This window comes from Dipodomys merriami, unplaced genomic scaffold, assembly GCF_024711535.1.
Source record: "Dipodomys merriami isolate MVZ:Mamm:240054 unplaced genomic scaffold, mDipMer1.0.p SCAF_1, whole genome shotgun sequence".
In the NCBI taxonomy this organism is placed as follows: Eukaryota; Metazoa; Chordata; class Mammalia; order Rodentia; family Heteromyidae; genus Dipodomys; species Dipodomys merriami.
In genome coordinates, this window is record NW_027202270.1 from 16212274 (window position 1) to 16238211 (window position 25938).

Below are 25938 nucleotides of genomic sequence, written 5' to 3' on the forward strand. Positions count from 1 at the left end.
TCATATGCATTGTGTTCTTTATTGCCACATGTTAGCTGTGGGACAGAGTGGGACTGGAGGGGGAGACCTCAGGCAGAGAGTGGAAGGAAAATGGAGTGGGAAGCACTTCTTTTCCACTTTCTATCCTTCCTCCCAGCTGAGGATTGGAGGGGGACGTGGCCACCAGCCACAGGAGAAGGAAGCAAGATGCCCATTAGATACAAGCACAGTGTTGAGTGAGAAGATTGGAGATTGTCTCATACTTGAAAGAATACCCTCCATCTGAGGTAGTGCGGACGTGTAAGGGCCTCCTGGTGGCAGGGACGGCAGCACAGCAGGGCTGGACCCCTGGTACAAAAGAATAGTGCTGAACAGGGGTTGAGGGACCCCCAGGGCCTGAATGGGGCAGGTCTCGTGGAGTGGGAAACCAACAGCCACCGTGGCAGTAGTGGAAGATGAAATTGGGAGGGTGCACGATCCATTGGTCCCAGCCCAGCTCCTGGAAGGAGATGTTGATTGAGGCTCTGTGACAGTGTTTATGCAAGCTGGGTTCCTCCGGAGGCTTCTGCAGCAGGTGCAGAGCAGCAGGAGACCAAGGCCAGGGCATGGAGGGAGCTGAGCGCCGGGCTCTATCCCCTCCGCTGGCTGGTCTTGCCCGAGTGTGGGCCACCAGGAAGGGTGTGGTCTCAGGCTGGGCCGAGCAGGTGCAGAGAGGACAACGTAGCAGTAGCACCAGGACTGGGTGGGTGAGCAGATTGAGGGCAGAGGTGGCTAAGTGCAGCACAACCCAATGAGGAGGCGCTTGGCCCAAAGACATGGGCACAGACATAGGCCCATCAGATGATAGCACCAGCAGGCCTAGTGGGAACCCTGAGCTATTGGAGGCCACCAGGACCTTCCTCTCTAGCCCTGTGTGGATCCACAGCTGGGCAGAAGTCACCTGGCGGCTGCGAGTGTGTTGAGATGGCCGGAAGACGTAAGTGAAGAGACCGTCCTCAGTGCCCTCCGTTAGCCCTCCAGCAGCTGGCTCGTCTTCACAGCTGGCACCTGCAGGGAACAGAGGGAGAGGGCAGATCTAACTGGCAGTTAACGGGAGGGATGTGGCTGCTATTCACAATGCTAGTCACCTGATGAGCCCCTGCCCAGATCTGGGGACATTTCACAGGCTTGAGAGAACTGAGCCCAATTTTTCACTCACCATTAAAGCACTTAAGAAATAAGAACAGGTATCTACCACAATGGAATTTTACACAACCATGTTTTCTCTCATATGTGGAGGCTAGATCGAAAATATACTGGGACATAATAAATTACACAGGTCTCTAGATATTCACATATCATGAGAACAAAGGTGGACACTCTTAGAGGAACATAAAGCACAATGCTTATGTGCATCTGATCATACAAAATGGTATTTACCAAAATGAACTTCAGAAAATGGAAACTATAGGTTATTTTTCTTTTAACTGTTTTTGTTTTCTTCTAGTCTGTTTTTCATTTATATGCCTCCAGGAGTATAAGAGAAGGCACAGAAATAGAGGGACAAAGGGTGAACAAATGCAGTAATAGTTCTCACTGACACCATGTTGAAAATGAGCTGTACGACTTGTGGGTGGAGGTGGGAAGAAAAGACTTGGGAGAGAGTGAGGAAAGGGTTGACATTGTCCAAAAACACATGTATTCTTTACCTGACTTCTATAACTGTAATCTCTGTATACATTACCTTTATAATAACAATTTGAAATTTTAAAAAAGAGCATTACCAACTTCCTTTTTTTTGCCAATTAATATTCCAAACAAGCAATGAGTGTAAGAGTCTCTGCCACTCTTGACCTTTTCCAACACTTAGAATTTTAGGCTTAAATTTTCAAATCATCAGATAGTGTGAAATGGTGTCCTGAATGCTGTTCCCATGAAGTTTTATTATTCTTTTTTTTTTTTTTTTTTTTTTTGTCAGTCGTGGGGCTTGAACTCTGGGCTTGGGCGCTGTCCCTCAGCTCTTCAGCTCAAGGCGAGCGCTCTTCCACTTGAGCTACAGCGCCACTTCCGGTTTTTTGGTGGTTTATTGGAGTTAGGAATCTCACGGTCTCTCCTGCCCGGGCTGGCTTTGAACCGCGATCCTCAGATCTCAGCCTCCTGAGTAGCTAGGATTACAGGCGTGAGCCACCAGCGCCTGGCTATATTATTCTTTATATCTTTTGTGATATCAGAAACACTACATGATCAGTTCCTTTCAATAATTACATTTTTTAAAGACAGCAAAACACCAAAAGAAAGGGACGAAGGAGAGGGGGAGAAAATGGAGAAGAAAGTAGGATATAATTCAGACTAGAAGCTACTCCTCCCCCCCCTCCCAAAGAGCAGTTGATATCCTTATCCTGACATACAGACTACAGGAAGTACTTAGAGGCTGGCCCCAAAGGATTGGCAATTGAGGCAATATCTTACAGCTTCTCATTATAAATTCATGACAATTGATCTGTTTTGCAGGTAAGAAACTGGGGCTTAGACAAATGAAGTGACATTCAACTAGTTAAATAGCCAGAATGAGATTCTATCTGAGCCAAATGCCATACTTTTCCTCCATTATGCTCCATTAGGACTGAAGTGATGGAGCAAAGGGGTCCCATCTGGAGGGGGTTTTATTTATTCTATGCATGGAACAAAGGGAAAGAGTACATAAGGAGATGAGGCAGGAACACAAGAGAAAGTAGATTAGCTTTCCAGAAATTTTCCAACCAATCATTCCTTTCAAAGACCTGGAACTAAAGAAACAGGCTGCAGGCTGAGAGCAGAGGCAGAGATAGGAAGGAAGATGGCAGGATGGAGCCTAGGCCCAGATATCACTTGCCCTGGAGACCCTTGATCTTCCACATGCCTCTATATTCCAGTCACTCTAGGTACATCTTTCACTCAATCCTGACAAGAGCAGTGGCCACTTGTTGCAACCCGGGATAGAGGCTCCGGGCGGTTTAGTAACAGGACCCACGCTGTAAAGACTGCTGAGGCGCAAAGCTGGGATTCAAACCCAGATCCATCTAGCTCCCAGGCCCTAGCAGTTCTAAGCTGCTTCTCAAAGTCATCCTGCCAGATCCCCACCTCCATTACCTGTGGCTGGGAAAAGGATGGCCTGGGAGATATCATCATCTTCCTCCTCCTCCTGGGGCTCAGAGGTCTTGTGCACGAAGGCTCTCCGGGCATGTCTTCGAGGCAACCGCCTGACCCCAGGGCTCCCACCTTCCCCAGGCACTGCTGGGGGGCCCAAGGCATCCAGAAACAGGGTCCTCACCTTGGCCAGGACAAGTTCCCGGTCCAGTTCTGGCCCGTGGCAGCCATGCCCATCTTGTGGGGCCAACAGCAAGAGCAGCAGCAGGAGCAGCTGGGGCATCATTGCTCACCTGGCTCTGCCAACTGGGAACCCACACCCTGCCCTGAGCCCCTTCTGTCCAAATCTGCTCGGGAACTCCCCCACTGTCTTTTCCCATCCCACCGCCCTCCCTCTTCTACCCTTCTCACCCCAATCATCCCCCCCTCCTTCCCACGCCCTGCAGTCCAAGTTGCCCCTGCCCATGGCATTGAGACCTCCTATCTCTGACGCAGATGTCTGTGTCCCTGAGCCTTATCTCCCACTCCCGCCAAGAATGTGGGGGAGGGGGCTAGGGAGAATGTTCACCCCAAGTGACCTGACCTACACACTCAAGCATGCCAACTTTTCCCCCTCACGTACCCCCCCACCCCCCTCGAAGCACCCAACACAAAGGTGCCATCAAGTGAGACAGGAGCTTGGGAGCCGAGGTTGGCCAGCTCCCTGCAAGTGGCATTTGTTAGGGAGACAGAATGCACCAGCCCCCCTCAGACCTTCTGGGGCCCCTTTTAGCCAAGCAGCTGCTGGGCCAGCCAGTGTAGGAGGAAGGGCTGAGAACTGGGGCTCCAGCGGGGGGCAGGTGGTCCTGCCTGCTCTATACTTAGCCCGGAGGAGCCTGTCTGGGCTCTCGTCCTCCAGCTGTGTCATCAGAGAATATTTTTGGGGATTGGCAGCTGCAGGCGCCTCTGCCACTCAGGCCCAAGCCTGGCCGGCGGTTGGGGACCTGGCGGTTGGAGGTGGGAGGGAGGAGGGGAAAGAGGCCCTGGCTGTGGGAGGGGGCTGGGGAGAGAGGCTCTGGAGAGCAGGAAGCCGGGCCGCGGGCAGGGGAGGCCGCGGGGGCCCCTGGCTGCAAAGGCAAACAGGAAGGACTGCCCCCTGAGCGCTGGGCTCGGGCCCGGGAATCTCGGCCGCTCCGCCAAGCTGTAGCTCGGGCCCGAGGGGTAAGCAAGCGAGCCGGGCGAGTGGGGGGAGCAAGCAAGGGCCCGGGAAGAGCCCCCCGCGAGCCCCCACGCTCGCACCTCCCTCCGGGCCGACCCTCTGCAGCCGCCGCGATGAAGGCGGGCTCGGGGGACCAGGGGAGCCCCCCGTGTTTCCTGCGCTTCCCGCGGCCCGTGCGGGTGGTAAGTGGCGCCGAGGCCGAGCTCAAGTGCGTGGTGCTGGGCGAGCCGCCGCCCACCGTGGTGTGGGAGAAAGGCGGGCAGCAGCTGGCGGCCTCGGAGCGCCTGAGCTTCCCCGAGGACGGCGCCGAGCACGGCCTGCTGCTGAGCGGCGCGCTGCCCACCGACGCCGGCGTCTACGTGTGCCGCGCCCGCAATGCCGCCGGGGAGGCCTACGCCGCGGCCGCCGTCACCGTGCTGGAGCCGCCGGCCCCGGAGCCCGAGCCCGAGCCCCGGCCCGCCGAGCAGCCGCGGCCGCCTCCGGGGACCGGGGAGGGCGCGCCGGTGTTCCTCACGGGGCCCCGCTCCCAGTGGGTGCTGCGGGGGGCGGAGGTGGTGCTGACGTGCCAGGTGGGGGGCCTCCCCGAGCCCACGCTGTACTGGGAGAAGGACGGGATGGCGCTGGACGAGGTGTGGGACAGCAGCCACTTCGCGCTGGAGCCGGGCCGCGCCGTGGGTGGCCCGGGCGTGCGCCTGGCGCTGCGCATCCCGGCGGCGCGGCTGCCCGACTCGGGCGTCTACGTGTGCCACGCCCGCAACGCGCACGGCCACGCGCAGGCCGGCGCGCTGCTCCAGGTGCAGCAGCCCCCCGACAGTCCCCCCGACGACCCCGACGAGCCGCCCGGCCCCGTGGTGGAGCCGCTCAAGTGTGCGCCCAAGACCTTCTGGGTCAACGAGGGCAAGCACGCCAAATTCCGCTGCTACGTGATGGGCAAGCCCGAGCCCGAGATCGAATGGCACTGGGAGGGCCGCCCGCTGCTCCCCGACCGCCGCCGCCTCATGTACCGCGACCGCGACGGCGGCTTTGTGCTCAAGGTGCTCTACTGCCAGGCCAAGGACCGCGGGCTCTACGTCTGCGCCGCCCGCAACTCGGCGGGCCAGACGCTCAGCGCCGTGCAGCTGCATGTCAAAGGTAGCGCCCCAGGGCTGGGGGTCCCGGGGCTGAGGCCTGGCCCCCAGAGACCTCTGAAGCCCTTCCTACTCCTCCCTCCTTAGGTGGCCAGCTGCCTTGATTGGGGGGGGGGATGTGTGATTAATTAGTATGATTACCCTGTTCCTACCTGCCAAGGACACGGATTTAGTGGGACTGCAGGACCCCCTGGAACTTAGCTGACCACCAGTTGATTCTGAAGGCAGGATGGGGTGGTGGTGGATCAAGTCAAGGAGTGGTTGATGCAGGAACCGTGGGAGAACTAGAACTCACGGTTTTCAACCTTGGCCATTTTAGTCCTCCTTCCCCAACCGAATTCCTATTGGTAGTTGTAAGAGATTTAAAAGAGCGTTGAAGCTGTAATCCTAGCTTCTCCTGAGGCTGAGATCTGAAGATCACACTTCCTGGTTGCAAAGACAGTCCTAGCAGAAAAGTTTACTGGTTATCTCCAATTAATCAGTAAAAGGTCAAATGGTAGAGTGTCAGCCAGTGAGCCTAAAACGCCAAATGAAAGCACGGGGTTCAAGCCCCAGTACCATCCCCCTCCCCAACACACACACACACACACACACACACACACACACACACACACACACAGCATTTGTCTATAAATTTATAACACGCTCCTTTAAGTCTAATCAGTGAGAACAAAGCGCTGTTGTATTGAATATACACATTTGTAGTAGAGGTTGTTTCATAGTCTCCTCTGAACTTTAGAGGAAAGCCCTGGGGACATCACATAAAAAGAGGTAGGCTTGACAGAGGAAAACTATCCTGCAGTTTTCAGCGATTCTTTCATTAAACTCAGGTTTGAAAGAAGAGGAAGGTGAAGGAGAAAATTATGTCACAGTTGAATCACCAATAATACCTAATCTATGCTTAGATTATTCACAAGCAGAAAATTCAGAGGAAACAAAAACTCCTCAAACTCACAGTAGATGCTAAAGTTCTCTATAACAGGGTTTTATCACAAATCAAGGGATTTCACGTTTACTAGTTATTACCCAACTTTTCTCCCTCTCAGGAAAAAATGTTGGCAAATTTTCTTGAGCCCTGCCTAGCGTGCAGTCAAGCATGTAGTACCTGGGCTATCATTGTGGCCTTGTAGTTATTACCCAACTTTTCTCCCTCTCAGGAAAAAATGTTGGCAAATTTTCTTGAGCCCTGCCTAGCGTGCAGTCAAGCATGTAGTACCTGGGCTATCATTGTGGCCTTGTGGATACAGCTTGGTATGCACAAACTTGCCAGGCCAGTGCTGAACTGGATCAATGTCAAAAAAGAAAAGCCCAGTGGGAAGGCAAGAGAAACTTCCCAGAGCAGTATATAAGAACTTGCTTCTCTGGCAACCCAATTAACCCTCTGGTTTCCTATTTTTGAAACACAATTTTGAAAACAATTAGAATTATTTCAAAACTGGCATTCAAGCCAGGCACCAGTGGACAATTAGAATTATTTCAAAACTGGCATTCAAGCCAGGCACCAGTGGCTCTTGCCTGAAATTCTAGCTACTAAAGAGGCTGAGATCTGAGGACCAGGTTTGAAACAGTCTGGGCAGGAAAGCCTGTGCTCTTATCGCCAATGAACTACCAAAAGCATTGGAAGTGGCACTGTGGCTCAAGTGGTAGATCACTAGAGCAAAAAAACCTCAGGAACAGGGCCCAGGCACTGAGTTTAAGCTCATGACTGGCAAAGAAAGAAAGAAAAAAGGAAAGAAAGGAAGGAAGGAAGACAGAAAGAAAGAAGGAAGGAAGGAAGGAAGGAAGGAAGGAAGGAAGGAAGGAAGGAAGGAAGGAAGGAAGGAAGGAAAGATGACATTCAATTCATGCCCTGGTAAACTTTGTGAAGTGCCTCTGAGGGAGTTTGAAAATCATGAATCTGGAATGAGTATATGCCTGCCTAGGCAAGTACAAGACCCTGAGTTCCAAACCATAGAAAGGGAGGGAAGGAAAGAAGGAAGGGAAAATAATGAAGGAAGGAAGGAACTTGCTGATCTGCTCCCACCCCTCTACCTTTCCCCATTTTACAAGTAAGGAAAAGGAGGCACAGAACCTTTAAATAAACTTGCTTTAGGTGATGTGTCTAGTGAGCATCAGATAAGAAGTTAGGCCATCTGATTTCCCTTCTGGATTTTGCTCCAATCCCATCTGGCTGCTGTCTCTAGAGAAAGCAAACAGCCTGAGCCAATGTATGTTGAGCTGTCTCCCTTTTAAGGTTAACCCCCTCTCCAGAGCCTTCTCTTTGCTCTCCTCTTTCTGCAGAGCCCCGCCTCCGATTCACCAGACCCCTGCAGGATGTGGAGGGGAGAGAGCACGGGATCGCAGTGCTGGAGTGTAAAGTACCCAACTCCAGAATCCCCACAGCCTGGTTCCGCGAGGACCAACGACTGCTGCCCTGCCGCAAGTACGAGCAGATCGAGGAGGGCACTATCAGGCGCCTCATCATCCACAGGCTGAAGGCAGATGATGATGGCATCTACCTGTGTGAGATGCGGGGTCGAGTGCGCACAGTGGCCAACGTGACAGTCAAAGGTCAGCCAGCCAGTGGGAGGACTTCAAGGCTGAAGCTGTTAGTGTCTCCACCCTGGGCTAATGGATTCTCATCCACATCTCAGGCCCCATTGTCAAGAGGCTGCCCCGCAAGCTCGATGTCCTGGAGGGAGAGAATGCTGTGTTGCTGGTGGAGACTCAAGAGGCTGGGGTTGAGGGCTGCTGGAGCCGAGATGGGGAGGAGCTGCCGGCCACTTGCCAGAGCAGCTGTGGCCACATGCATGCCCTGGTTCTTCCAGGGGTGACCCGAGAAGATGCTGGCGAGATCACCTTTAGCCTGGGCAACTCCCGTACCACCACTCTGCTCAGAGTCAAATGTGAGGGCATGAAGGCCTCTGGACAGGACAGCCAGGGGTGGGAGGGTGACCAGATGCCAGTGCCTGGGTTGGTAAAGTAGATTTCATGGGAAAGGGGGGTGGGGAGAAGGGACATAAGCCAGGCTCAGCGGGTACAGACCCTGCCTTTGTCTCAGGCATCAAGCACAATCCTCCGGGCCCCCCTGTGTTGGTTGAGATGTTCAAGGGCCATCAGAACACGGTCCTGTTGACCTGGAAACCGCCTGAGCCACCCCCTGAGACCTCCTTCATCTACCGGCTGGAGAGACAGGAAGTGGGCTCTGAAGACTGGATCCAGTGCTTCAGCATTGAGAAAGCTGGAGCCGTGGAGGTGCCAGGGGACTGCGTGCCCTCCGAGGGAGACTACCGCTTCCGTGTCTGCACCGTCAGCGAACATGGCCGGAGTCCCCACGTTGTGTTCAACGGTTCTGCTCACCTCGGTGAGTCCACCTTTTCAGACCCTGCCTTTTCAGACCCATCTCTTCTTGACCTTCAGTCCCTGTCCTCTTACGTCCTCCCATCTGCCAATTCCTGCCCTCTGCTACCCATTCTAATGGTCACACCCTGTTCCTACCTCAGTGCCCACAGCCCGCCTGGTGAAAGGGCTAGAGGATGTGCAGGTATACGATGGGGAAGATGCTGTCTTCTCCTTGGATCTCTCCACCATCATCCAGGGCACCTGGTTCCTTAATGGGGAAGAGCTCCAGAGTAATGAGCCGGAGGGCCAGGTAGAGCCTGGGGCCCTCCGGTATCGAATGGAACAGAAAGGCCTGCAGCACAGACTCATCCTGCAGGCTGTCAAGCATCAGGACAGTGGGGCCCTGGTTGGCTTCAGCTGCCCTGGCGTACAGGACTCGGCAGCCCTCACCATCCAAGGTTGGTGCTTGTGGGGACTTGAGTGGGTAGATAGGGTTAAGACACAGAGCCCTGTTGACCAAACATGGCAAATACTGTGGACAAGGAGAGTGAGGAACCATGATGGGCTCAGCTTGAGGTCCAGAAGTATAGTACACTGTGTTACCTTAGTAAGCATCATATTCCAGTTCCCTGGAGAGCTTTGTACTTAACAGAATTTGGTCATATTTGTCATCTCCTACAAAAGCTGTGGGTCCTGGGACCCTGTCCTTGACTACTTCCTGTTCTGTTATCTAGTTGCCACTAATCTGTTGTCTATAGCAGTTTCCCATGTGCCACACATAATCCAAACTACTTGATGTAAACTCATTAATTCTATAAGATAGGGTCTTCTGTCATTGAGGCACAGAACAGCTAAATGACTTGCCCAAAGTCACAAAGATATGAGTGGTAGTTCCTTTGTTTATTTGCTAGTCCTGGGGCTTGAACTCAGGGCCTGGGCACTGTCCCTGAGCCTCTTTTGCTCAAGGCTAGCCCTGGACCACTTGAGCCACAGCACCACTTCCAGCTTTTTCTGTTCATGTAGTGCTGAGGAATTAAACCCAGGGCTTCCTGCATGCTAGGCAAGCACTCTACCACTAAGTTACATTCCCAGCGCCCTGAGTGGTAGTTCTGGATTATGAATCCAGATAGTCTGATTCCAGAATCCCTTTAGGCCCCCTTTGAAACAGGAGAGGACATGAAGCATGCTTAAGGACGGTTGGTGGTAGGGGGAATAAAACTTTAAGGAACACTGTGGTATCAGCCATCCTGCCTTTGCTGGAGTTCATAAGAACATCAAGAAATCCAGTAGTACCCAAGAGCAAGTCCCTGAGGTTATACTGTCAATGTCACAAGCAGAGGACACAGTCAGAAATCACCAGTCACAAGAGCAGCATTCCCAGAGGGGGCTAGCTTTCAATGCACATTTCCTGGCCCCTGTGTGCTTGAAAGTCTGAGGTATTGTTGTCAGGCGGTTTAGGAATTATTAACTACACTAAAACCACTGCTCTTTTAAGTGTTGGCATAAAGTTTGTCTTAGTTCATTTTCTTTACAACAGAATACCTGATGCCTGTGCTTTGTACAGGAAAGAAGTTTGTTTAGCAGTTTTTGGGAGGCTGAATTGTTGGAGACCAGGCAGCCCCAACTGCTCAGCCTCTTGTAAGGGTCCCTGTAGGCTGAGCCACAACATGGTAAAGAAATAGGAAAGGAAATAGCTATGTGTAGAAGAAGCCAAGCACAGCCTCTTTACAACAACCCACTCTCTTAACCTACTGGAGTTCCATGAGAACTGCATTAATCACTTCCAAGGATGATACTTCTAATGATCTAACTCCCTCCCACTGGGCTTCACATCTCAAAGGTTCCACCACCTCCCAGTACTACTATACTTTTTTCCCCAAGGTGCTAGAGGTTAAACCCAGAGCCTCATGCACATACAAGGCAAACGGTCAACCACTGAGCCACAACCCCAAACCTATTTTTAATTTATTTTTATTAGCATACATTAGTTATACAGGGAGGGATTTCTTTATGGCATTTCCACTTAAATATTCCAGATCAATCTCATACCTTCTAGTACTGCTCTTTCTCTCCCTCTTCCTAAAACAATTTCAACTGGTTCCATGGTTGTTTTCATAAATGCCAACAGTCTACTTCAACCATATTCCTCCTCATTCACCCTCCTTGTTTGTCCAACCCCTTGCTGCTCGTGCCCACCACCATAGCCTGTTTCTGTGTGTGTGTGTGTGTGTGTGTGTGTGTGTGTGTGTGTGTGTGAACCTGCAAGCACGCATGCGTGCGCACGCACACACACACACTCGCGCATATACACATGCATACATGCTACTACTGGGGCTTAAATTCAGAGCTTTGCTCTCTTGCTTGGCTTTTTCTCTCCAGGCTAACACTTCACCACTTGAGCTACAGCTCCACTTCCAACCTTTTGTTGGTTAACTGGAAATAAGAGTCTCATGGACTTTCCTGCCTGGACTGGCTTTGACCTGCAATCCTCAGATCTCGGCCTCTTGAATAGTTAGGATTACCAGGCGTGAGCCACCTGTGCCTGGACAGCTTGTTTCTCTTCCCTTCCCTGCCCCCAATCATCTGTTGATCAACAGCTTTCCATGAGGTTCTTTATGCTGTTTTCTTGTGCTGTTTACCCTCTGTCTTTTTGCCTCTTTCTTCTCCTTCTCTTTCTAAATAGTCCCTTGGTTAGATACCTACCTGTTATAAGTGTGTGTGTGTGTGTGTGTGTGTGTGTGTAACTACGTATATATGGGTATATATACTTATGCAGATGTCCATGAATATGTATGTATTTTAGGTCTATCCTCCATATATGAGGAAAAACATAGGATATCATGTTTTTTTAGCTTGGCTTGTCTCGCTCAATATGCTATCCCCCAACAGTTGCTTAGATGGCAGTTGTCTTCTCTGATGTAGCCACCTCCATAGTGAGCACATGCAGTGAGGAGAGGGGTGCTCATCTGAGACAGAGCAGACTGAGGATGCACTGTGTGATCAGACTTCTCCCCATACAGAGAGCCCAGTGCACATCCTGAGTCCCCAGGACAAAGTGTCACTGACCTTCACAACCTCGGAGCGGGTGGTGCTGACCTGTGAGCTCTCACGGGTGGATTTCCCAGCAACCTGGTACAAGGATGGGCAGAAAGTTGAGGAGAACGAGTCGCTAGTGGTGAAGAGGGATGGGCACAAACACCGTCTGATCCTGCCTGAGGCCTGTGTCCAAGACAGCGGCGAGTTTGAATGCAGAACAGAAGGAGTCTCAGCGTTCTTCAGCATCACTGTTCAAGGTCAGGAAGGGCTCCTCCAGCTGAGGCTGATTCAGGGCCATGAAAGCTCCTCTGGTCTGTCTGTTTGGAGGGAAGGGTTCCCTGACATGGAGGCCTTGGTGGGCCATGATACATATTTTACATCTCTGTGCACTTGTATCTTTACCCTCTCCAGTGTCAAAACCCTCTAGTACACTTGCCTTCTCCCCACTTTTCTCTGCTGAGCTGGATGAGGAAACTACTATTAATGAAAGGAGAAATGGGGGCTAACATTTTATTGGATACCTACCCTGAGCCTTGTGCGGTACTAAGTACTTCATCTGTATATTCTATTGTCTAATATTCAAACAAGATGAGGCACCATGTATCTTCAGCTCACAAAGAAACAGGCTCAGTGAGATAATGCAGCTTACTCATTATCACATGCAGCTAGCATGACAGCCCAGATTTCACACCAGGCCTGGCTTTCTGCTGGAGGAGGACAGGTCATACACTGTTGAGGCCACTGGTCTGGTGGCTTTCGTGAGTCTTTCTCTCCTAGTGCAGACTTGTGTCTCCTGGCCTCAGGGCTTGTCTCTCATGTGTGTGATGTCTATGTGATCCATCTTTGCTCCCCATCCAGACCCCCCCGTACATATCGTGGACCCCCAGGAGCATGTATTTGTACATGCCATCACCTCCGAATGTGTCATGCTGACCTGTGAGGTGGACCGAGAGGACGCTCCTGTGTGCTGGTACAAAGACGGGCAGGAGGTGGAGGAAAGTGACTTCATGGTGCTGGAAAATGAAGGGCCCCGTCACCGGCTGGTGCTGCCCACTGCCCAGCCCTCTGATGGGGGCGAGTTTCAGTGTGTTGCTGGAGAGGAGCGTGCCTACTTCACTGTCACCATCACAGGTGGGGACCAGAGGGGCCACAGCCACTCCTGTGTCACTCTTCACCCGTTACCCTCTCCCTAGCTGTCATACCTCCTCCCTTCCCTTTCCTGAGCGTGGTCTAGCCACACTGGGGAAATACATTGTTACAAGCACTGGCTATGTATGTCACCAGAAAAGCCCTGCCTTCTCCATTCTTCTGGAGATCCCAGTCAGCAGTAATCTTTGGGGTTGGCAGGTCTGTTGCAGCACAGATGGTCTCAAGCACTAGAGGGGTCAACAGGGTCATACCATCCCTGTTCCACCCATAGAAACATGAAGCCACTGGCAATACAAAGCTGACGTGTGTGTGTGTGTGTGTGTGTGCGCGCGCGCGCGCCTGTGTGCGTCTGTGTGCGTGTGTGCGTGCGCACGCACATGTGTTGGTACTGGGGCTTGAACTCAGGAACTTTCACTTTTGCTTAGCTTTTTTTGCTCAAGGCTAGCTCTCTACCACTTGAGTCACACTTCCACATCTGGCTTTTTCTGAGTAATTGGAGATAAGTCTCAGCTTTGTCTGCTCAGACTGGCTGTGAACTGTAGACCTCAGATCTCAGCCTCCTAAATAGCTAGGATTATAGGCTTGAGCCACTGGCCCTCAGCTGTGATGTTTGATGACTATTATTGTTTGTTTCCCTAGCTTTTTTATTATATATTTTTTATTGTAAAGATACTGTACAGAAGGGTTACAGTTACATGAATAAGGCAATGAGTATATTTCCTATCGAGCATTGTTACCACCTCCTTTGTTTTTCCCCTACTATCCATTCCCTCCCAACCTCCCCAACTCCTCCCCGACCCCGAAGTTGTAAAGTTCTTTTCAACATAGTGTCTTGTACATTTCCATTAGAAAGAATGACATTGCCTCATTTGCTAGGAAATGGAAAGACTTGGAAAAATTTATATTAAGTGAAGTAAGCCAGGCCCAAAGAAACATAGTTCCCATGGTTTCCCTTATTTGCAATAACTAGCATATGTCTAGGACAAGCAGAAAAGGTCAAAAGCTATGTACATAATGACCATGTAAGATGATGCTAAGCAAAATGAATCCCAAGATAGGGACACGAGGTTTTATCTTTGTTGCTGTTGTTTTTAATGTACTTATAATTTGCTATGTGATTTTTTTTTTTGCTCCTTTTGTATGTTCTTCCCCCATGGTATAACCCCTGTTTTCACTGTTTTTGATTCCGGTGCCCTGCATCTTGTATATACATTTTTCTAATTTGAGGAGGGGAAGGGAAATAACAAAATCCCTAGCTTTTGATGGTTGTATTCAGAATACTGTGAGCATTTGTCTAAGACTGCTGTCTACTACCACTTGACCAACTTCTGAGGCGAGGGAACAGATGTGAATCGGGAAAGCAGAAGGGCATTCCAGCCCAGCCTCCTGTGCCCTGCAGATGTGTCCTCATGGATCGTGTACCCCAGCGGCAAGGTGTATGTGGCAGCTGTGCGCCTGGAGCGCGTGGTGTTGACCTGTGAGCTGTGCCGACCCTGGGCTGAGGTGCGCTGGACCAAGGATGGTGCGGAGGTGGTAGAGAGTCCAGCACTAGTCCTGCAGAAGGAGGACACCATCCGCCGCCTGGTGCTGCCCGCCGTCCAGCTTGAGGACTCCGGCGAGTACTTATGTGAAATCGATGACGAGTCAGCCTCCTTCACCGTCACGGTCACAGGTGTGGGCCCACCCTCACTCCCCAGAGTCGCCAGAGGGCCACTCTGAGTCCTGTGGGGAGGGAGAAAGGGGCTGTGGGGTACATATACCAGGGTCTCTGCTGGGGAAAAAAAAAAGTCTGGTTCTACCCTGGTGCTAAGGCTAGGCTATGCTGTGCTTCACCAGCTCACCGAGCATTGCCTTGGCCAGATGCAGGGTCATGGGCTTGACCAGCTGGTGAGTAATACAGGCTCGGTTCTGGTTCTCTGTCAGGGGAGGGGTGGGGAGGGGGCGCTGCCAGTCTAGAGGGGGAGGCAGCTGTTAACCAGGGGTCGCAAACAGGCAGTCCCTTGAAGCCCACAGATGTGTTTTGTTTGGCCTGCAGAGTCTTACCAAAGTCAGGACAGTTCAAATAACAATCCGGAGTTATGCGTCCTCTTGAAAAAGCCGAAGACCCGACGGCTCTGGTCTCGCTTCCCCCCATGGCGACGAACAGCTGGCACTGAGTAGCAGCTTCCCCATATATGGGCCCCCTTTCCTCTGTCCTGCCCTCTGCTATTCCTTTTTTTACCTCTTCCCACACTGCTTCATCCATTGACCTGCCCTGCCTGGCCCCTGTGGGTCTTTTGAGTTTGCGACCCCTGTGTTAAACAAATAAACACACGAATAAATGTGCAGTGACACCTCGTGATAAGTGCTGTGAGGGAAGAGGGCTCAGCCCAGAGAGCAGGGGAGACGCAGGCAGGGCCTGGGGAAGAGATGCCATTCCACACACAGGTCCATTCCTGGGCCAGGCTCCAGTCATTCAGCGGCATGCACAGATGAGATCACTTCACTCACAGAGCGCACAGCCTGGCAGGAAAGCTCAGTGCATTAAAGACTCACACTGTGTGCTGGCTATGGTCACTGTAGGAATCTCAAGGCTATCCTGGTTAGGAGGTAAGGAGTACCTTTAGAGCCAACACTGAAACTGGGAACAGAGAATATCCTAGGTGGGAAAAGTACAGACAATTATGGAAGTGATAGGTCTGTGCCAGCGACTTCAGGGCTGTAGCTCACAGTGCCAATCCCTGTGTGTTTAGGCAGTTCTGGGTGGCCAGAAGAATTCAGTTCCGATAGCTGGCTTGGATCATCCCACTGTTGGCCTAGTCCTGTTGCCCTGTCCCTGACCTCCCTAGGAACAACGGCAGGCTGAGCTGTTGGAGACCTTACTCCCTGCCCCAGACAGTGTAGCCTACAGTGCCACATTCTGTCATGTATAGATGCAGCCATCTTCACCTGCTCCTGTCCCACACAAATTCTAGCTCACACGGGTTTCCCCACAAAATACCAGACTCTTCACATGCTGTTCACACAGACGTCACCAGAGCAGATCAAACCCATATCTAGCTGAGGTCCCAGTGCTGTGCAGGCATCCCAGTCCATTTGCTACCCCCCAGCACTCCTCTCCCATCATCACATCCTTGGGCGGCCACCTTCTAAAGTCTCCTGGTCTTGCCAGACCCCAGAGAACGACTCTGCACTCTCCAGACTCTAAACCAAGCCCGGGGAAGGCTGTGTGAACTCACTAGCATGGTGGTAGTGAGTTCAACGATAGTGTGGGTGAATCTGCCCAGCCCTCCACACTGTGAAACCTGAGACCAGGAAGCTAGCAGTTCTCCAGCCATCCACAAGGGGGCCAAAAATGCTCAAATCTGCTAGAGACTTGAGGATCCTGGGGGCTCTAAGAGTGTTGGCAGACTTGAGTTCAATGTGCTGGTCACCTGCAGTATTGCTTTGGCTTCCTTTCTATGGAGGAGTAACCTGAACTTGGAGATAAACTCTCAGAATCAGCATGTAGCGTCCCCAGGGAACACTTAGACAGATGTTGGCAACTCACATGCACAGATGCAAAAACATTCTGAGTTCCTGCAAGCCTGGGCTAAAAATCCCTGTTACTGCCTGCAGAGTAGGATCCTGCCTCAAACAGATGGTATGCCTTCCTCTGGCCCTAGAGGAGCTGCAGCCAACTGTGACCTTAAGAACATTGCTTTCTGACTCTGTGCCTTAGTTCCTCCATCTGGAAAATGGAGGGAACATAATAAATACCTAGCCCCCAGGGTTGCCGTGAGGGTTCAGTGAGTAGTGTGCTCAGTACTGATCTCAGAGCCTGAGGGAGTGTTACACACTGTTCAGATCCACCGTTCTTCACCCACAATTCTGAAATTCAGAGTACTGGCAAAATCAAAAGGCTTCTTTTTGTATAAGTTTAGTGTTCAAAGTCATTTCAGCAAAAACCTGAATTTAAGTGCTGTGAAGCTATTTCTACTCTTTAATTATCCAGTAGGGTTAATCTATCTGTATCTTTACATCAATAAGAGATGAGCAAACCCTTCACTATATCCTGCTTAGGGTAAATCGTTACACTGCAAAATGTTAATGTGATTGATTGTGGTGAGAAGAGCTCTGGAAGGGGCTGAGGATATGGAATACATGAGAAATGCATCACTTCTAGAATCTAAAGCATTCTGGATTTTGCAACCCCCCTGGACCCAAGGATTTAAAGACCATCATAGACCTTCAGTTGCTTATTATGATACTTGTTACCCTTATTATTGCATGTGTGGCAGCGACTTCTTGTCACCAAATAGCTCCAGGGAGGCTGACTTTGGCTCCCTTCACTCTGCAGAGCCCCCAGTTCGGATCATATACCCCCGGGATGAGGTGACCTTGATCGCCGTGAGCTTGGAGTGTGTGGCGCTGGTGTGTGAGCTCTCCCGAGAGGACGCGCCTGTACGCTGGTACAAGGATGGCCTGGAGGTGGAGGAGAGTGAGGCGCTGGTGCTGGAGAGCGATGGGCCCCGCCGCCGCCTGGTGTTACCCGCTGCCCAGCCCGAGGATGGGGGCGAGTTCGTGTGTGATGCTGGAGATGACTCTGCCTTCTTCACGGTTACTGTCACAGGTGGGCAGTTTCTGGGGCGCTCCCAGGAAGTAGACAGATGGATTAAAGGACAGACACCCAACTATTCCTTCTTTGGTAGGGGCTAGTTGTAAGCTCCTGACAGTGTCCCCTGCTTCCCAAGCATCATAGAACCCTGATTGCCCCAAATCAAGTTGGGACAGGGACACAGGCCTGTAGGGAGAGAGCCTAGCAGTTAGGAGTCATTTAGTCACCAAATACTTAGCAAGCAACTAGTTTGTGCTTGGTACTACTCAAGATACGAGATGTTCCGTAGTAGCTGGACACTGGTGGCTCAGACCTATTCTAGCTATTCAGGAGGCTGAGATCTGAGGATCATGGTTTGAAGCCAGCCTGGGCAGGAAAGTCCATGAGACTCATCTCCAAGTAACCACCAGAAACCCCAAAGTGGTATTGTGGCTCAGCGTGGTAGAGGGACAGCACCTGGTCTGGGAGTTCAAGCCCTATGACCAGAAAATCAAAAAGTTCAGTAGTGAACTAGTGAGCTAAAACTTGTGGCAACTACATACCTTACATTTTATTGGTGGATCGACAAGGGAAGTGGTGATAGATAAGCCATCAGAGACAAAGAAGGAGAAAGAGAAGGCAGACGGGTGGAAGGGCGGGTTGGGATAGGACCTAGGTGTGAGTCTGGCCTCCTCTGTCTGTGTGGCCTTGGACAAGTCACTTTCCTCTTTGGACACCTCAGGTCCTCATCTGTGAAGTACGGGGGGGGGCAGGGAGGGGCCTGCTGGCTGAACCCCTGTGACTCTGTCTCTGCCCACCCACCAGCCCCACCAGAGAGGATTGTGCACCCCACAGCACGCTCCCTGGATCTGCAGTTCGGGGCTCCAGGGCGTGTGGAGTTGCGCTGCGAGGTGGCCCCAGCAGGGTCCCGGGTGTGCTGGTACAAGGATGGACTAGAGGTAGAAGCATCGGATGACCTGCAGCTGGGGGCAGTGGGACCCATCCGCACCCTCACACTGCCCCATGCCCAGCCTGAGGATGCTGGGGAGTATGTGTGCGAGACACGCAATGAGGCAGTCACCTTCAACGTCAGCCTGGCTGGTGGGTGTGCTTGGCCAGCCCAGGGCGGAGAGGCTGGGGCACACACCTGGGCTCACACACCTTCCTCTCTTGGTGCAGAAACCCCAGTGCAGTTCCTCGCACCAGAAACAGCTCCTAGCCCGCTCTGCGTGGCCCCTGGGGAGCCCGTGGTGCTGTGCTGTGAGCTGTCCCGGCCTAGCGCCTCTGTGTCCTGGAGCCACAATGGGAAGCCCGTGCAGGAAGGCCAGGGCCTAAAGCTCCAAGCCGAGGGACCCCGCCGCACGCTCTGCATCCTGGCTGCAGAGCCAGCCCACACAGGCCTCTACACCTGTCAGTCTGGAGTAGCTCCAGGGTCCCCCAGCCTCAGTTTTACCCTCCAGGTGGCTGGTGAGTATAACCTGGCCAGAAAGCTTGGAAATACCCCCTTCCCCTCCCCCCCAGCACCTCAACCCTAGGCTTCCCGGCTTTCCTAACACACCCTGTCCATCCCTTGCCCCTCTGCTCAGCACTTTTCCCTCTTGCCTCCTGCTACCCTCCTCCGGTGCCTGTCTCCCAGTGACGCCCAGCTCTGACCCCACAGAGCCCCCCGTGAGGGTGGTGGCCCCTGAGGCAGCCCAGACGAGGGTTCGGAGTGCCCCAGGCGGGGACCTAGAGCTGGTGGTGCACCTCTCCAGGCCAGGGGGCCCCGTGCGCTGGTACAAGGACGGGGAGCGCCTGGCGAACCAGGGGCGGGTGCAGCTGGAGCAGGCCGGGGCCAGGCAGGTGCTACGGGTGCGGGGGGCACGGAGCGGGGACGCTGGGGAGTACCTGTGTGATGCTCCCCAGGACAGCCGCATCTTCATCGTCAGTGTGGAAGGTAATAGTGAACCCCCTAACACCCTCTGGGCCCTGGCACCCCAAGGACCACATCCTACTTCTAGGCTCTTCCCATTCTCCCTCTCAGCCTTGCTTCCAACACGTGTGTGACCGACGCTAGGATACGTGCACAGGAAACATAGCTGAGGAAGGGCATCTGGAATTGACCTGCAGAGGTTCTCCCTGACTCTGTGTCCCAGGATTTGTAGGACATTAGCCGAGCTATCTAATCTTTGCGAGCCCCAGCTCTGAAATGAAAGCTGGGGCTTACAAGCTGTTGTGCCCATCCAATGATATAAATCGGGTAAATGGGCCTGGCTGAAGTAAGTGGGCTTTGGGGACATCCCATGACCAACACACACTAGACTAGGCCTTTCCCTAAGGTGTGTTCAGGGATGGGGAGTGAGGGCCTCTATACCCTGAGGACAGGACAAAGAAAGGGAGCTCAGCCAGCTCACAGCCAGATGCCTGCCTCCTCCAGAGCCACCACCAGTGAAGCTGGTCTCCGAGCTGACGCCCCTGACTGTCCATGAGGGTGATGATGCCACGTTCCGGTGTGAGGTCTCGCCCCCAGATGCAGATGTCACCTGGCTACGCAACGGGGCCGTTGTCACCCCAGGGCCTCAGCTGGAGACGGCCCAGAATGGTTCAAGCCGCACACTGACCATACGAAACTGCCAGCTAGAAGACGCAGGGGCCGTGACTGCCCGAGCAGGGGGCACAACAACAAGTGCCCGGCTCCACGTCCGAGGTCTGATGAGGACACAATGTTCCTACCTCTATCCCTACCTCATGGCCCTGGCCTGGCAGCCTTGCCCTTCTGCCGAGCTGGGGCAGGGCCAGCCTGCAGGCTCCATGGCTTCCTCTCATCTTCCTCTCCAGAGACAGAGCTGCTGTTCCTGCGGCGGCTACAGGATGTGCGGGCGGAGGAAGGCCAGGACGTGTGCCTCGAAGTGGAGACAGGCCGGGTCGGGGCTGCTGGGGCTGTGCGTTGGATGCGAGGTGGGGAGCCTCTGCCTCATGATTCTCGCCTGTCCATGGCTCAGGATGGCCACATCCACCGCCTCTTCATCCGTGGTGTCATCCTGGCTGACCAGGGCACCTACGGCTGTGAGAGCCACCACGATCGTACCCTGGCCAGGCTCAGCGTGAGGCGTGAGTGCCCTGTCCTCTCCTAACACGTCACCTGCCTTTGCACAGCCTCTGCTGGCTGTCCTAGAGTCCCTGACACACTCCCCCTCCTACCCCCCCCACCACCAAAGTGCCCCTTGTTGCTGAGGGACGTCTGCCCTGGCCATCCCAGTCTGGGGTGGGACCCGAAGCAGTCTGCCCAAAACGAAAACCTCCTTTTTACCTCGTAAGTCCAAAAGGACTTTGCATTCTATTTCCTATTTCCTAGTTGGCTTGGCTATAAACATAAATACCGTACTCCAAAAAGATTCTCTGTGTTTATCCTTAAGTCCAGTCACATACCCCACGCATACTCATGCTTGTTTAAAAAGCAGGGATGGCTGGCACCACAACCCCAAGCCACATTTTAGCTATGTGACTTCATGCAAGTTACTTAACTTCTCTTGAGTCACATAGCCTTAAAAACTGGGCTGGAGCCGAGCACCGGTGGCTCACTCCTGTAATCCTAGCTACTCAGGAAGCTGAGATCTGAGGATCATGGTTCAAAGCCAGCCCAGGCAGGAAAGTCCATGAAACTCCTATCTCCAATTAACTGAAAACCGAAGTGGCACCATGGCTCAAGTGGTGGTAGAGTGCTCGCCTTGAGCTGAAGAGCTGAGGGACAGTGCCCAAGGCCTAGAGTTCAAGCTCTACAACCAACCAAAAAAAAGGGGGGGGGTGCTGATCTCTGCCACTAGGAATTTTAAAGATATTATCTGAAATCATAGGAAAAAAATGCCCTCACAAAGCTTGATGAATTATTTTGGTCAGCAATACATATTCTCTAATTTAATCATCATAATAAACCCATGTTTCAATGCTATTCACTTTGTACAGTTGGGGAAACTAAGGCCCAGAGGGGTGAAACTGCCCAAGATCATACAGCACACAGACTGTGTGGTGTACCTAGGTTCCAATCCCAATGTGTCTAACCCCAGATTCCTTGTTCTTCCATTGTCACAGTACCCTGCATTCAGATCCCAAAATCTCCTAACCTAATTTCACTCCCTTCATATGCCCTCCTTTCCAAACCCCAATATGGTCCTCTCCCAATCAAGTCCAGTTAGTTGTTCTTCCTTCTTCCTGCCTACTTCCCACGTGCGACCTTCTCTAACCAGGGCCTTAGATTGGGGGGTTGAGGGTGGCTCCGACAGGATGAAGGGGGAGAAGCTAACCCTTATACTCTCTGCTTAGAGCTGGAGCACCCCATCCTCCCTCTCTCCCCATCTCCCTCATACCAGCACGGCAGCTACGAGCACTGAGGCCTCTGGAAGATGTGGCAGTCAACGAGGGGGGCAGCGCTACCTTCCAGCTGGAACTATCCCAAGAGGGTGTGACCGGGGAGTGGGCCCGGGGTGGAGTCCGGCTGCAGCCAGGGCCCAAGTGCCAAATTCACACAGAGGGCCACATACACCATCTGGAGCTCAGCGGCCTGGGCCTGGCAGATGGGGGCTGCATCTCCTTCACAGCTGATTCCCTGCGCTGCGCGGCCAGACTCTCAGTGAGAGGTGTGGCCTCTGGGCCTACCACTGCCTGCTGATGCCTCTGTGTGACTACTGATCCCATTGCCTGTGTGGCCCCTACTGACCCTTCCTACCCCATTGTGACCCTCACTGACCTCCTAGCCAGAGTGTGAGTCCCCTAACCTGGCTCGGTGTGGCCCTTGTGATTGCCCTAAGTGTGTGTGACCATTCCAGACCCATACAGCCTGAATGTCCCATTCCAGACCCATATAGTCTGAATGTCCCACAGTTGTCTGCCTGCCTGAACATAGTCTGCTGATCACTTTGGAACCCAGTGTCGACACCGTCTTCTTGTGGCCCCCTTTGCCTGCCCGAATGTGGCCCCTGTGACCATTCAAGTCCCTCCAGGCCTGTCTAAGGGGGACTCCTCTGACAACTCTGCTTGGTGCTCCCATTCTGGTTTCCAATCTGTGTTTCCCAGTGCCTGCCTGCTGTAGGGTTCCCCCCACCACACACACACCCATTGCGCTGCTGAACCCCGCTGTCTTATGCTGCCCAGTGTCCGTTGCTTTCCACTTCAGTCATGTACAATCCCCACTGAAATGCCTGGCTGTGGGTGACCCCTCTATTACCTCTATTCCTGCACTGCCCCCTAGACAGCAGCATGTCCCTCATTGCTCACCTTAAAGAGTGACTCCCTTGGGGCTAGGAATGTGGCTTGGTAGAGTGCTTGTCTAGCATGCAAGAAGTCCTGGGTTCGATTCCTCACTACCACATAAACAGAAAAAGCCAAAAATAGAGCCTTGTAGCTCAAGTGGTAGAGTGCTAGCCTTGAGCAAAAGATGCTTAGAGACAGTGCCCAGGCCCTGAGTTCAAGCCCCAGAACTGGCAAAACCCCAGATGGCCACGCCCACCCCACTGGCCTTCTGGCCTCTGCTGTATCTCCCACTGTCCAGCATCCCCTTTGAGCGACTTGTGTCCCTGCATGTCCCCCACTCACTAGTGGCCTCCACTGATCACTTTTTCTAAGTGTGCCTGCCACTGACCCCTTGTGCCCAAGTGTGCTCTTCATATTGCCCTTACCATCCTCCCTTTCCCACCCTCAGAGGTCCCAGTGACCATTGTGCGCGGGCCGCAGGACCTAGAGGTGACAGAGGGTGACACAGCCACGTTCGAGTGCGAGCTTTCCCGAGCCTTGGCTGATATTACCTGGGAGAAGGTCAGAGCCTGTCTGCACAATAACAGTAATAAGGCCACCTACAGAAACAATATCCAACCCATAAAGCTGTCACTGTGCTAAGATTGAATCCTTCAAGCCTTACAATAACCCTGTGCGGTTATTATGTTTGTGACCCATGAGGAAACATGCTTAATGGGATGACAAAGAGGCAGATGAAAGGAATTTGCCTAATTCTAGAATGTAGGCTCATATTCAGTGTGAGTGGTAGGTACGTGAATCTGGATGCCAGGGGCCCCTAGAGCTCCTCCTGGGGCCTAAGGTCCCCACATGGTGACACCAGTCTCAAAGGGGCTTCTGATAGGATGAGGAAGGGAAAGTGTGGGCCAGCGGGGCCGCGGCTGGGGAACACAGATCACCGGTAAATGCTGATGGCAACTGGGTCAGGGCTGTTCTAGCCAGGCTGAGCTCAGCCCGACCCTCTGCAACTCCGGTTTACAGGACGGGGGCGAACTCACCCCCAGCCCCCGGCTCCGGCTCCAGGCCCTCGGCACGCGTCGCCTTCTCCAGCTGCGGCGCTGCAGCTCCTCGGACGCCGGGACCTACAGCTGTGCGGTGGGAACGATCCGCGCTGGGCCAGTCCGCCTGACCGTGCGTGGTGGGTACAGGCCAACTTCGGACCCGGGTTTCCGCTCCCACCCCAGCGGCCCACCCCCAGGCGCCTCGGGGAGGGGCGGGGCCGGGGCGGGGCCTCGCCGCGCCACGCCCTCTCACGCCCCGGGCTCCGCCCTCAGAGCGCACGGTGTCGGTGCTCCGCGAGCTCCAGTCGGTGCGCGCCCGCGAGGGCGACGGAGCCACGTTCGAGTGCATGGTGTCGGAGGCTGAGACTCCCGGGCGCTGGGAACTCGGAGGCCGCCCATTGAGACCCGGAGGACGCGTCCGCATCCGACAGGAAGGTTAGGCCGCCTTCCCACCCTCTCCCGGCTCTTGCCTCCCGGGTGCCCGGTTCAGGCGGACCCCGCCCCCCGGTAGGCCCCACCCCCGGGCAGACCCCGCTCCAAGGTCCCCGGAGCCGGGCCTCTCCTGGGCCTCCAGCCCCGCCATCCGCGTCCCGCCGGAGGGCCCCAACCTCATCCCCGGCTGCCCGGGTCTCGCCTGCACCTCCTTAACCTCCAGGGAAGAAACACATTCTGGTGCTGAGCGAGCTGCGCGCCGAGGACGCCGGTGAAGTCCGCTTCCGAGCGGGACCCGCCCAGTCCTTGGCCCAGTTGGAGGTGGAGGGTAAGCTGCCGGTGCCACCAGGGAACGGGGCTTCGACCGACTGGCGATTGGTCCTGGGAACGCTCCTCCTCCGCTCTCCCCACCCTGCACGGGGCTCTCTTCGGGGCCGGGCACGGAGGGCAGCGCGTTTCCTGCAGACCGGATGGGGAGGGAGACTTGGGGAACCAGATGCCAGGAGTGGAAGCCATAGGAAGGAAGGGAACATCTCGGCTGGGGGCAGGCTGTTAACGCACACCCCTGCTTCCACCCCCAGCATTGCCTCTCCAGATGTGCCGCCGCCCCCCTCGCGAGAAGACCGTGCTGGCTGGCCGCAGGGCGGTGTTGGAGGTGACTGTCTCCCGCTCCGGGGGACACGTGAGCTGGTTATGGGAAGGGGTCGAGCTGTGCCAGGGGGACAAATACGAGATGCGCTGCCACGGCCCCACCCACAGCCTGGTCATCCATGATGTACAGCCTGAGGACCAGGGCACCTACTGCTGCCAGGTGGGCGAGGACAGTGCCAACACGCGGCTGCTGGTAGAGGGTGAGTAAAATGCACTGGGCAGAAGTCAGAGGGGCAGACTAGCTGGCCCGGAAAGGGGAGTACCGTGGAGCCACCAGACTGATACACACCTAAGGAAGGTTTTCCAGGGCTTAGGACAGACTCTTGGCAGTCCTGGCAGGATTGGAACTGGAGAAGGGGTGTGGGGGAGGGGGCAGGGAGCCCACACCAGGGACTGAAGAGGAGCGATTCCTGAGTTCTCAACAACAGGGGCGGAGTGCGTGGTTCGGGTTTGCTGCCTCCTTTCTCATGCTCTTCCATTTCTACTTACCCACCCACTACTGCCTGTGCCCACATGGCCCCCTCCCTGGCTCCTGCCCATCTAAGTTCACCATGAGCCCAGGCAGAAAGTAAGCTAGTTCTGTTTCCCACACAAAATCACCCCACTCTTTTCCTTCACCCCCTGCAGTCCCTTCACAGGGCCTATTCTTCACTACCCTAACTGCTCCCAGAGACTCTAAAAGAATGGGGCCCAGCAATTCCCATGTAGTGTCCAGGCCCTGCTAGGGGGATGGGGGTGGTGGCACCCACTCTCCCCAAGCCCCACGTGGAGTCATTCCTCTGCAGGTGACTAGGAGACTGAACCAGGCCAGGCGGGTGTCCTCGGACAGCTTAGAACGCGTGTGCCCTTCTCCCAGGCAGGGCAGGGAGACATGGGAACCAGAGGTGTTTGGAAACAATAAAAAGTACTGCCGTTCGTTTCCCTGCCTGTTTGTGTGCCTTGGGAAGATGGGCCTTCCCTGGAGCCCCTGTAGTAAATGACCCAGGATCTTGACGATACAGAGCTTCCAGCTTGACCTATGGAAGTACCAACCACTGAACACCACCACTCCTGGCCAAGGCCACAGAGTTTGGCACATTTATAAAAGATGTAAAATAGGGGCGGTGGTGGGGAGACAGA

The 25938-nt window shown here is 53.8% G+C and overlaps 2 protein-coding genes and 1 long non-coding RNA gene across 9 annotated transcripts; 1 reads left to right on the plus strand and 2 right to left on the minus strand.

The window, feature by feature from the left end:
- Nucleotides 1–5782, minus strand: Inha (inhibin subunit alpha). The gene is made up of 3 exons (XM_070016285.1): nt 5562–5782; nt 3088–3390; nt 1–1026 (listed from the first exon to the last, which is right to left on the minus strand). Exons 2-3 carry the CDS (start codon nt 3368–3370, stop codon nt 194–196), a joined length of 1116 nt encoding a protein of 371 aa, XP_069872386.1. The 5' UTR covers nt 3371–3390; nt 5562–5782; the 3' UTR covers nt 1–193.
- Nucleotides 4135–25739, plus strand: Obsl1 (obscurin like cytoskeletal adaptor 1). Of its 5 annotated transcripts, XM_070016237.1 has the most exons (21): nt 4136–5413; nt 7690–7959; nt 8043–8294; nt 8450–8752; nt 8892–9188; nt 11751–12023; nt 12625–12897; nt 14315–14587; nt 17234–17506; nt 18296–18571; nt 18650–18937; nt 19131–19406; nt 19887–20156; nt 20288–20560; nt 21817–22083; nt 23145–23257; nt 23717–23873; nt 24010–24171; nt 24392–24496; nt 24750–25019; nt 25605–25739. In XM_070016237.1, the coding sequence occupies exons 1-21, from the start codon at nt 4396–4398 to the stop codon at nt 25610–25612; spliced, it is 5697 nt and encodes a 1898-aa protein (XP_069872338.1). In that variant the 5' UTR covers nt 4136–4395; the 3' UTR covers nt 25613–25739. The 5 variants fall into 5 exon arrangements, with proteins under 5 accessions (XP_069872347.1, XP_069872338.1, XP_069872356.1 ...); XM_070016246.1 differs by lacking the exon at nt 24392–24496 and having other exon boundaries at nt 4135–5413; XM_070016255.1 differs by lacking the exon at nt 19131–19406 and having other exon boundaries at nt 4138–5413.
- LOC138823216 (uncharacterized) lies at nt 17129–22805 on the minus strand. 3 transcript variants are annotated; one of them, XR_011370762.1, is made up of 3 exons: nt 22721–22805; nt 20195–20513; nt 17129–17677 (listed from the first exon to the last, which is right to left on the minus strand). It is a non-coding gene; the product is annotated as an uncharacterized lncRNA (long non-coding RNA). The 3 variants fall into 3 exon arrangements; XR_011370760.1 differs by lacking the exon at nt 22721–22805 and adding an exon at nt 21814–21901; XR_011370761.1 differs by lacking the exons at nt 20195–20513; nt 22721–22805 and adding an exon at nt 21814–21900.
- Nucleotides 25740–25938: the final 199 nt, after the last annotated feature.

What these genes read in the sequence shown, in the direction of transcription:
- Inha (XM_070016285.1), bottom strand. Translation starts at nt 3,370, where the DNA reads ATGATGCCCCAGCTGCTCCTGCTGCTGCTCTTGCTGTTGGCCCCACAA. An exon ending in CATCCTTTTCCCAGCCACAG is followed by an intron (nt 1,027 to 3,087) that starts GTAATGGAGGTG and finishes TGTTCCCTGCAG; the next exon opens with GTGCCAGCTGTGAAGACGAG.
- Obsl1 (XM_070016237.1), top strand. Translation starts at nt 4,396, where the DNA reads ATGAAGGCGGGCTCGGGGGACCAGGGGAGCCCCCCGTGTTTCCTGCGC. An exon ending in CAACGGTTCTGCTCACCTCG is followed by an intron (nt 8,753 to 8,891) that starts GTGAGTCCACCT and finishes TTCCTACCTCAG; the next exon opens with TGCCCACAGCCCGCCTGGTG. An exon ending in CTTCAGCATCACTGTTCAAG is followed by an intron (nt 12,024 to 12,624) that starts GTCAGGAAGGGC and finishes CTCCCCATCCAG; the next exon opens with ACCCCCCCGTACATATCGTG.